The sequence below is a fragment of the Oncorhynchus mykiss genome, chromosome 27 (assembly GCF_057628025.1).
Source record: "Oncorhynchus mykiss isolate SJ-2025 chromosome 27, ASM5762802v1, whole genome shotgun sequence".
NCBI lineage: Eukaryota > Metazoa > Chordata > Actinopteri > Salmoniformes > Salmonidae > Oncorhynchus > Oncorhynchus mykiss.
This window is the reverse complement of record NC_143048.1, coordinates 5,189,378-5,201,418: the sequence shown is the minus strand read 5'-3', so window position 1 is coordinate 5,201,418 and position 12,041 is coordinate 5,189,378. Positions and strand designations below refer to the sequence as shown.

Here is a 12,041-nt window from a genome sequence, read left to right as displayed (position 1 = left end):
GTATCTACTTGCACTTTCATCTTCTGCACATCTATCACTCCAGTGTTTAATTGCTAAATTGTAAATATTTCGCCACTATGGCCTATTTATTGCATTACCTCCCTTTTCTTACCTCATTTGCACACACTGTATATAGACTTTTCTATTGTGTTATTGACTGTATGTTTGTTTATTCCATGTGTAACTCTGTGTTTGTGTTGCACTGCTTTGCTTTATCTTGGCCAGATCACAGTTGTAAATGAGAACTTGTTCTCAACTGACCTTCCTGGTTAAATAAAGGTGAAATAAAAAAACACATGTAAAAAAAAAAATCGCTGTTTAGAAGTCCTATTTATAAGCCTACTGCTCTCGGTCCGTGTCCATCCAGCTTTGTCCTAGACTCTGAGTGTCAACTAGCTAGTTGTCTGGGAGCAGATCTAGTCTGTCCATCCCATAGAATTACTAGAATAGACATTCCTATACAAGTCAATGACTTAAACTGTTTCAATAGGTCTATTTCTACGATCCATCCCAGCCCTATGGAGTTTGAGTCTGGCAGGGTAGTGGGTGCCGGACACAGTGATAGCAGCCATTCCAACCTGTCTGCTGGCTAGTGAGCCTCACCCACCCACCCACCCAGCCCTGCAGGAGTGGATCAAACCTGGAGAAATTGGGTCAACCACAAATAATGAGAAGGAGCGGTGGAACAGAACCTCCAGGCAGAGGAGAGGGGGGGAGAGAGGAAGGGGATGTCCATTTGAATTTGGAAAGGGGGTGTAAAAATGTAGGCCATGCATATTAACTGCCAGAGAGTGGGTGGGTGGGTTTTATTGACTAGGCCTGAACACATCTGTCTTCTTGATAGAGTGCCCCGGCGAGATTAATTTTGCCTGTCAACTTCTTTTGTCTGCTGCAATAGTTGGGTCTATAATGTTTTTTCTTCTGTTACTCAGTAGGTATCTGTTTTTTTTTCTGAGCTGAAAAGGCTTGGCTACACTGTTGACTCACCTAGCTGACACTAGTATCATCTCTTTGCTGGCTGATTTGACCTGGGGCATGCTCGGTAAGTGTTGGATTGTTTAGCCTATGGGTACGTCTTTACTTCAGCACTAAGTTTCGGAGCTGAGACGTTGAAGGCAGGAGAGCGTCGTTATTGCCCTTGTTCGGTGGGCAGGCTCTGCTTGGCTGTCTGGATGCTGGCCAGCACAGAAATTTACGGACGCCGGGTCCTGCTCTCGCTCGGCTCTCCAATCTCTTCTAAACCTGAGCAGCTGTTTAAAAGATTACACATCTCCCCAACAGACCTGGAACTCGGTGCTCTTCTGAGCTTTTTCCTCATTGTTTTTAACACCCTGTCCTAGATCTGTGATTCATCATTCACCCCCCACTCCCCCTCTCTTTTTCCCAAAATGCAACACTTCTTTGACTGAGTACACCTGACTGTGCTGCCATGTTGTCGGTCCTCCTCCTTGCCCCTTCTGACGTTCAAGCAGTGCATTACTCATACATCTACTGGTGTGATGAACATGCTTTTTTTTGTGTCATTAGCCCTTAGCGGAAGCACTCCGGAGCGAACCAAACGCTGTTGCTAGTGTGTGAAAGGAACAGATTACGCTAACAGTGAAGCTGAAGGTCTGGCTTGCCAGGGCTGGTTTACCTTCTAGCTAGTACAGTGCCTATAGAAAGTCTATGCCCCCTTTAACTTTTTTTCACATTTTGTTGCATTACAAATAGGGATTAAAATGATTTTTTTTTGTGTCAACGATCTACCCAAATACTCTGTCAAAGTGGAAGAATTCTAAGATTTTATAAAGATTAATAGAAAAAAAACACATACCTTGATTAGATACAGTGCCTTGCGAAAGTATTCGGCCCCCTTGAACTTTGCGACCTTTTGCCACATTTCAGGCTTCAAACATAAAGATATAAAACTGTATTTTTTTGTGAAGAATCAACAACAAGTGGGACACAATCATGAAGTGGAACGACATTTATTGGATATTTCAAACTTTTTTAACAAATCAAAAACTGAAAAATTGGGCGTGCAAAATTATTCAGCCCCTTTACTTTCAGTGCAGCAAACTCTCTCCAGAAGTTCAGTGAGGATCTCAGAATGATCCAATGTTGACCTAAATGACTAATGATGATAAATACAATCCACCTGTGTGTAATCAAGTCTCCGTATAAATGCACCTGCACTGTGATAGTCTCAGAGGTCCGTTAAAAGCGCAGAGAGCATCATGAAGAACAAGGAACACACCAGGCAGGTCCGAGATACTGTTGTGAAGAAGTTTAAAGCCGGATTTGGATACAAAAAGATTTCCCAAGCTTTAAACATCCCAAGGAGCACTGTGCAAGCGATAATATTGAAATGGAAGGAGTATCAGACCACTGCAAATCTACCAAGACCTGGCCGTCCCTCTAAACTTTCAGCTCATACAAGGAGAAGACTGATCAGAGATGCAGCCAAGAGGCCCATGATCACTATGGATGAACTGCAGAGATCTACAGCTGAGGTGGGAGACTCTGTCCATAAGACAACAATCAGTCCTATATTGCACAAATCTGGCCTTTATGGATGAGTGACAAGAAGAAAGCCATTTCTTAAAGATATCCATAAAAAGTGTCGGTTAAAGTTTGCCACAAGCCACCTGGGAGACACACCAAACATGTGGAAGAAGGTTCTCTGGTCAGATGAAACCAAAATTGAACTTTTTGGCAACAATGCAAAACGTTATGTTTGGCGTAAAAGCAACACAGCTGAACACACCATCCCCACTGTCAAACATGGTGGTGGCAGCATCATGGTTTGGGCCTGCTTTTCTTCAGCAGGGACAGGGAAGATGGTTAAAATTGATGGGAAGATGGATGGAGCCAAATACAGGACCATTCTGGAAGAAAACCTGATGGAGTCTGCAAAAGACCTGAGACTGGGACGAAGATTTGTCTTCCAACAAGACAATGATCCAAAACATAAAGCAAAATCTACAATGGAATGGTTCAAAAATAAACATATCCAGGTGTTAGAATGGCCAAGTCAAATTCCAGACCTGAATCCAATCGAGAATCTGTGGAAAGAACTGAAAACTGCTGTTCACAAATGCTCTCCATCCAACCTCACTGAGCTCGAGCTGTTTTGCAAGGAGGAATGGGGAAAAAATTCAGTCTCTCGATGTGCAAAACTGATAGAGACATACCCCAAGCGACTTACAGCTGTAATCGCAGCAAAAGGTGGCGCTACAAAGTATTAACTTAAGGGGGCTGAATAATTTTGCACGCCCACTTTTTCAGTTTTTGATTTGTTAAAAAAGTTTGAAATATCCAATAAATGTCGTTCCACTTCATGATTGTGCCCCACTTGTTGTTGATTCTTCACAAAAAAATACAGTTTTATATCTTTATGTTTGAAGCCTGAAATGTGGCAAAAGGTTGCAAAGTTCAAGGGGGCCGAATACTTTCGCAAGGCACTGTAAGTATTCCCCCCTGAGTCAATACATGTTAGAAACACCTTTTGGCAGTGATTACAGCTGTGATTCTTCTTGGGTAAGTCTCATAAGAGCTTTGCAGACCTATATTATGCAATATTTGCCCGTTATTATGTTAAAAATTCTTCAAGCTATGTCAAGGTGTTGGAGATCAAGTCATGCCATAGATTTTCAAGAAGATTCAAGTCAAAACTGTAACTTGGCCACTCAGGAACATTCACTGTCTTCTTGGTAAGTCACTCCAGTGTAGATTTGGATTTGTGTTGTAGTTTATTATCCTGCTGAAAGGTGAATTCCTCTCCCAGTGTCTGGTATAAAGCAGACTGAAGCAGGTTTTTCTCTAGGATTTTGCCTGTGCTTAGCTCCATCCCATTTATTTTCATCCTCAATAATTCCCCAGTCTTTGCCAATGTCAGGCATACACATACAATGCTGCAGCATGTTGGAAAATAAGGGGGCTGAGTGTTGTTTTGGATTTGCCCCAAACATAAGGCTTTGAATTTAGGCTTTGCAATATTACTTTAGTGACTTGTGCCATGCATGTTTTGGAATATTTGTATTCTGTATGTGTGTATTTTATGTATAGGCTTCCTTCTTTTCACTCTGTCATTTAGGTTAATGTGTAGTCACTACAATGTTGTTGGTCCATCCTCAGTTTTCTCCCATCACAGCCATTGAACTCTATAGCTGTTTAAAATCACCAATGGCCTCATGGTGACGCCTAAGCAGTTTCCTTCCTGTCCTGCAGCTCAGTTCAGAAGGACGACTGTATATTTTATGTGTCTGGGTGGTTTCGTACATCAGCCACAGCATAATTACACTGCTCAAAAAAATAAAGGGAACACTTAAACAACACAATGTAACTCCAAGTCAATCACACTAATGTGAAATCAAACTGTCCACTTAGGAAGCAACACTGATTGACAATAAATTTCACATGCTGTTGTGCAAATGGAATAGACAACAGGTGGAAATTATAGGCAATTGGCAAGACACCCCCAATAAAGGAGTGGTTCTGCAGGTGGTGACCACAGACAACAATTTTTGTGTGATTTGGTTGTCAGCACATTCAACTATGTAAAGAAAAAAGTATTTAATAAGAATATTTCATTCATTCAGATCTAGGATGTGTTATTTTAGTGTTCCCTTTATTTTTTTGAGCAGTGTATTAACTTTCAAAAATCATATCAACCTCTGTGTTGTGTTTCTCGTAATGTCTATTTCAATGCAATAGAAATAGTTTTTAGCACAGTGAACAACACTTCTATTGTCCAATGTCATGGTGTCAGCTAATTCCAGACAGACAGGTATCCAGGATCCAAAGTCCAAACTTTCTCTAGCGAGGGATTGGTCAGGTACGATATGGCAAGAGGCCGCTGTAGGCCTACTACTCGGTCTATTCAGAGAGGTTTATCGCATAGCTGTGTTGTGTAGCTGCAGCAGCCCTAGCCCACCCAGTCTCTGTATTCAGAGCACCTCGCCACATTCCCATGCCAAGTGCGTTTTTCATTTTTTTTTTATTAGTGACACGCCACAAAGAGAAGCCTCAGTCAAGAGGGGTAACGATATGAAATGTGGCACCCTCTCTAATCAGTGTAATGTTTTTCTCATTTCCTCTGAAGTTAACCATTTATCAGAAGCACTGTCTGTCTATAATGTCACAGTTTCCTGGAACTTTAAGCGTATTCATTCCCATCTGCATGATGAACTCTATGTATATGAGTGAATTATAATTCAGCTTAATGCTTGCTATTGCCCTTGCTCCATCTGTAATTGTTTTATCAAGCCCTCTTGTTTAAGCACAGGATGGTCAACAGTGTTATTGTGAGGAACATCGACCCCCCCCCCCCCCCCCCCCCCACCTAAATTACTTGAAATGACTCGGACTCTAAAAACCCAAACTCTGGTTGGGCACCTGAATTTCTTCAACGTAATTTTGCCCTACTGTAGAGGGATATGGGTGCTCATTCCTCTCCGTCTCCTTCCCTCCATGCTATGTGAGGGTGTGAAGTACAAGCCTGCATGCATGGTTGCCTGCTGGTTGGAAGTGTGAAGAGGCCGTCATGAAACATGTTCCCCAGAGGCTGTTGATGAGGCTGGATGGGAAACGATGAATTAGGAAGTATTCATTCTCTCCCGCATTATATCTGTTCATGGGCCTGCAGGATTTGAAGGTTGTAATTGGCGTAACAAGTTTGATTTGATTTGACATTTGCGGATGGTTACAAATTATTATTTTTAAATGTCACATGCACTGAATACAACAGGTGTAGATCTTACCGTGAAATGCTTATTTGCACCATTTGATGAACTGTTCAGCAGTCTTGTGGCTTGGGGGTAGACGCTGTTAAGAAGCCTTTTGGTCCCAGACTTGGTGCTCTGTTACCGCTTGGATAGGGAATTCAGTGTGGATTATGCAGCGAGAATCATTTTTGGAGTTGCTGTGTGCGCTCGCATAGACTATTAGCATCATTGAATACTGTTTAAAGAAATATAAACAGAATCGAGCCATGATGAGTCCATGATTGTTAGAGATGGACAGGGGGAGTTTTTATATATATATATATATATATTTTACATGTAGACTATTCTAGTTGTCAACCAAAACAAGATAAGCCAAGGCCAAAATAGATTCAAATGTAAGCATTTGTCTCAGGGAAAGGGTGCGTGGCCCAAATAGATTCCTCCTGTTTGTCCCTCAGAGAGGCAGCGTAAACGTCAGGACAGAAGAGTGTGATACAGCTCTTTGCGCAACATTGCAGCAGCCAGGGACGTTGGAGTTAGGTAACTCCCTCCCCCTCTTATGAGCAATTTTTATATATTTATATACACACACACAGTTGAAGTCAGGAAGTTTACATAAACTTAAATTGGAGTCATTAAAACTCGTTTTTCAACCACCCCACAAATTTCTTGTTAACAAACTATAGTTCTTGCAAGTTGGTTAGGACATCTACTTTGCATGTCACAAGTAATTTTTCCAACAATTCTGTCCAACAGACCGATTATTTCACTTATAATTCATTGTATCACAATTCCAGTGGGTCAGAAGTTTACATACACTAAGTTGACTGTGCCTTTAAACAGCTTGGAAAATTCCAGAAAATTACATCATAGCTTCTGATAGGCTAATTGACATAATTTGAGTCAATTGGATGTGTACTTGTGGATGTATTTCAAGGCCTACCTTCAAACTGCTTGACATCATGGTAAAAACAAAAGAAATCAGCCAAGATCTCAGAAAATTGTAGACCTCCACAAGTCTGGTTCATCCTTAGGAGCAATTTCCAAACGCCTGAAGGTACCACGTTCATCTGTACAAACAATAGTACGCAAGTATAAATACCATGGGACCACGCAGCCGTCATACCGCTCAGGAAGGAGATGCGTTCGGTCTCCTAGAGATGAATGTACTTTGTTGCAAAAAGTGCAAATCAATCCCGGAACAACAGCAAAGGACCTTGTGAAGATGCTGGAGGAAACCGGTACAAAAGTATCTATATCCACAGTAAAACCAGTCCTATATCGACATAACCTGAAAGGCCGCTCAGCAAGGAAGAAGCCATTTCTCCAAAACTGCCATAAAAAAAATCCAGACTACGGTTTGCAACTGCACATGGGGACAAAGATAGTACTTTTCGGAGAAATGTCCTCTGGTCTGATGAAACAAAAATAGAACTGTTTGCCATAATGACCATCGTTATTTGGAGGAAAAGGGGGGACGCTTGCAACCCGAAGAACACCATCCCAACAGTGAAGCACGGGGGTGGCTGCATCATGTTGTGGGGGTGCTTTGCTGCAGGAGGGACTGGTGCACTTCACAAAATAGATGGCATCATGAGGCAGGAAAATTATGTGGATATTTTGAAGCAACTTCTCAAGACATCAGAGTGGTGAGTTAAAGCTTGGTCGCAAATGGGTCTTCCAAATGGACAATGACCCCAAGCATACTTCCAAAGTTGTGGCAAAATGGCTTAAGGACAACAAAGTCAAGGTATTGTAGTGGCCATCACAAAGCCTTGACCTCAATCCTATAGACAATTTGTGGGCAGAACTGAAAAAGCGTGTGCGAGCAGGGAGGCCTACAAACACGACCAGCTCTGTCAGTAGGAATGTGCCAAAATTCACCCAACTTATTGTGGGAGCTTGTGGAAGGCTACCCTAACCGTTTGACCCAAGTTAAACAATGTAAAGGCAATGCTACCAAATACTAATTGAATGTATGTAAACTTCTGACCCAGAAATAAAATCTGAAATAAATCATTCTCTACTATTATTCTGACATTTCACATTCTTAAAGTAAAGTGGTGATCCTAACTGACCTAAGACAGGGAATTTTTACTATGATTAAATGTCAGGAATTGTAAAAAATAAAAATATTGCGTTGCAAATGTATTTGGCTAAGGTGTATGTAAACTTCCGACTTTGTGTGTGTGTGTGTGTATGTATGTATGTATGTATGTATGTATGTATATATATATATATATATATATATATATATATATATATATATATATATATATATATATATATATATACATGTGACGCCTCTAGCACTGAGATTCGGTGCTTTAGACCGCTGCGCCACTCAGGAGACCTTTATTTCCTCATGCACAAACAGGCCAGTTCTGAGTAACCTACCTCCTAGTTGGCTGATGAGGAAATAAATTGGTCAATCCCTTCATTTTGAATGTTTTCTGTGTGTTAAAGTAGGCATAGGCTATAATGTGTTTGTTACTACCCAGCGGAGCAGTGTCTGTGTTAGTTGGGCCTGTTAGGGCTGGGTCTGTGGGCTTGGCTGGCTGAGGGCCCGGGGGCTGACCCAGCACTCCTGGGTGTGGTGACTGACCACATGATTACATCCATGCGGGGGGATGTTTACTCTGCTTCATCAACCCGATCACAGAATCACAGGCCAGGCTCCTTATTGTGGCTCATCACTGTCCTGTCCTCTGTCGGCTGGCTGTCTGGCTGGGAGAAGGGTGGTTACTGTAAGAGTAGTTGAGCGAGTTGAGGTATTCCATGCCTCTGTGATTGTACTCTACAAACATGGATTTGGCTAAACAAACCCAAATGGAATTGTACAAGCCTAATACTGTTCAGGCATGAGCAGAGTGGTGATTATATTAGTTACACTGATGGATTTGGTCTAATATGTAGTCTAGCAAGCCTTAGCTAGGAAGAAGACTTTGAGAACACAAGTCTCCATGTTTGAGGCCTTTGCATCCTAGCCACCCCTGATTTGAATGTAAGACAGCTGAACTTATGACCCTCTCCCCCTCTCTAGACTACCTGGCCAAACACGGGAGACTGAGCGAGCTGGAAGCGCGGCGTAAGTTCTGGCAGATCCTGTCAGCGGTGGAGTACTGCCACAACCGCAACATAGTCCACCGAGACCTGAAGGCTGAGAACCTGCTGCTGGACGGACACATGAACATCAAGATAGCAGGTAGGCGGTCGGTGCATTAAAGCCAGAAGTTTTGTCTGTTTTCTCCTGATCCAATTACCTGTGGCGTTTTTGACAAAGTTACCTGAATTTTGCAACCCTACTCTTAGTGTTTCAGGGTAACCTAAGAATAATATTGGAATTGCCAGCGGGATGGACTGTGTGAGAGTTTCACAAAGTCATGAACCTGTAAATCGACATAGGCCTAGAAAATGTAAACCAAGTCTTTTATATTGCAGTGAGAACAACTTCACAACTTGTTTTGATCAGAACATTGCTGTTGGATTACATGGCCAGGAGCAATGACCTCAGTGACGGTTCAGTTCTGAAATGTCTAACGACCAGAGCAGGCCATTTGCACTGTGTTGAGAGGTAACCAAAGTCCCCCAGCTAGATGAGGGAAGCGGGAGCTGAAGCTAGGCCGTACTGCACAGAGCCCTGGGCTGCTGTTGCATTATCAGGAAGATGGCATTTTGAGCGGGCCAGTGAAAAATGTCATCGAGCATCTGTGAGAGTGCCGGGCGAGAAGGAGTGTTCTGAGTTTCAGACACGGTGATACGATGTGCGCATGCCCACAGAGTCCCCGTGTTCCTGCTCCAGGGGTGTTAGATCTAGGCTAGTCCGGACAGTGACTGATGGAGAGAGAGACGTGGCCCGGGGCTTCCTAAGATGCCTGTTTTCCCTTCCTTGGCCGTGTTCATTAGGGCACGAATGGAAAACGTTTCCAAACATTTTTCAGCTGAAAATGAAAATGAGTCCCTGTAGTCCCTCGGTTTTAGTCAGTTTTGTTCTGTTTGATGTCTAATGAACACAAACCAGTTTGTCTCTCTGGATGTAAGAGAAGATGATCAGTTGTTGTGAGTGGTGGCAGGTGGTTGTTGTTATTACCAAAGGCAATATCACCACCACAATAACTCCGATCCAATTGTTGGGGAAGGTACTTATTTTGAGAAACTGACCAATGAAACGACATTAACCTAGGATTACAAATACATCAGGCAGGCACACAAGAACATTGGTACATCCTGTGCTTTGCTTGGCTTAGATGAGGACGTTTGTTGTTTTGTTCAAGTCTCTCTGGATTTAAAAAGAGACTCACTGCACAGAGAAACAGATAAATATTCCCCCAGTGATATTTAACCCTTGTTTTACCTCACCGAAGGACATTGTGTGGTTCATGTTTCATCCTCAAATAAGAGGATTTACTGCCACATTAGTCCCCCTTTCTAAAGGTCTCCTTTTGTATACCCAGAACTGCCCTGGTGGTCAATCGCTCAGAAGCTCTGTGGTGCTGTGGTGGTTGATGGTCAGTCAAGGAAAGGTCACCCAAGTGCCAGGCAGCGGGGGGTGTTGCCTTTGTTTCCACTTCAAAGAGTGTGTGTGTGTGTGTGTGTGTGTGTGTGTGTGTGTGTGTGTGTGTGTGTGTGTGTGTGTGTGTGTAAGCGAGCTCAGCACGTTCTAAGAAGAAGCCAGATCATGCACTTATCAGGAAGCCTCTTAAGTGGATTGGTTCTGCTGCTGCAGCAAACAACATTTGATCACAGGGGTACACTGCTCGCCACCCCCCCCTTCACCCATAGTATGTCTTGTTTTATTGTTCATGGACCAAGCTGAAAGGCCACCCGCTACACAGAATAACATGTTCATGGTGCAGGTGTTATATCATCATTCAGCCACCCCCTCATTCATCCTCCCCAGTGGTGAAAGTCATTTGATATGGCCAAAATGTATGCTTTTGTACCTCAGACAGGATAATACTCAACCACACAAATATTTCCCCAGCTGTATAAATCTCCATAGTAAGCTGAGCTCTCTATGCACTTGTATCAACTTGCGCAAGGACACATCGCATTATCCCTCATTATAAACACACAACCACTGTTGGCTACTAGCTAGCGTTGACTCCCCCCCTGTGTGAGTAGACGCTTTAGGCTAATATTTGGAACAGGAAGTAGTCTAGATAGTGTCTACATCCCATATTACACTTTATTCTTAATTTAGTGCACTACTTTTGACCAGAGCCCTGCTCAAAAGTTGTGCACTTAATAGGGAAAAGGGATCCATTTGGGACACAGTGTGATCGGGGCTGGGCGCGGCGTTGCACAGCCCACCGTCCACACATAGCGAGCCCCTGGCCTGTTGGGAACATTGACGTCAGCCAGCCGCGCTGCTCAGTATGCAGCCCGCAAAGTGGGTCAGCTCCTCTGATAAACCCTCACTCCTTCCTTAGTCTGCCTTAACATGCCTTGCTGTGACTCTCACCGTCATATCATTATCTCGCCTAGTCTATTATTTCATTTTTTATTTAACTAAGCAAGCCGGTTAAGAACAAATTTTTACTTACAATGACGGCCTCGGGCAGAACGACAGATTTTTACCTTGTCAGCTCGGGGATTTGATCTAGCAACCTTTCGGTTACTGGTCCAACGCTCTAACCACTAGGGTACCTGCTGCCCCAAAATCTACAACTTAATCTACAACTTACTTATAGGCTTGAGGTGTAGGATTGACCGCATCTTTTGTCTCTAGTTCAAATGTAGGCTAAATCTAGACGTACGTATACCATGCCTTCGCCTCTCATTTTCACATTTTAACCTTGATGCAATTGCATTGCTAGAGCCAATTTGACATGTGAGGTATAAAAAAAGGGGGGGGGGGAACATATTTCAGATTACTATCATTCAGTAAACCCAGATTCACAGTATTACTAGACTATAATCCAGACGTGCATAGGATGGATTCGTGTACATTTTAGATGACGGTTAAGAAACCTTGTGTTTTTAGATAGGCTAGTCAATGGCAATGCTGCCCTGCTGCTGTTAAGTGTGTGCTGTGCAGTCTGGTATACATCACACAGTGTTTCCTTTAGCTGGCAATTGCCCGCTTTTGCCTTTATGAAAAGGCCATTTAAATAAATCTGTTGCCGGCCAAAATGACTGGGAGAAAAATGCTGTTTATTCATTTATGGAAATACCAGTTGTATATAAATACATAGGACCGTCATGCTTTTCGGTCTATAGGGTAATTTGCATAATTTAGAGGAATTAAATTGGCCTGTGTATTTTCGTTAGTCATAATGTAGGCCTATCTTATTTATCCAGCACAACTATCAGACGCGCACAGCATACAGA

The 12,041-nt window shown here is 42.8% G+C and overlaps 1 protein-coding gene across 4 annotated transcripts in view; it reads left to right on the top strand.

The window, feature by feature from the left end:
- Nucleotides 1-12,041, top strand: part of sik2b (salt-inducible kinase 2b) — a 65,665-nt gene that overhangs the window by 28,869 nt on the left and 24,755 nt on the right. For all 4 annotated transcript variants that reach the window (XM_090224237.1, XM_036964956.2, XM_090224241.1 and 1 more), the window contains exon 4: nucleotides 8,752-8,913. In XM_090224237.1, coding sequence (XP_090080363.1) covers nucleotides 8,752-8,913 — 162 coding nt within the window. The remainder of the gene's footprint in view (nucleotides 1-8,751; nucleotides 8,914-12,041) is intronic.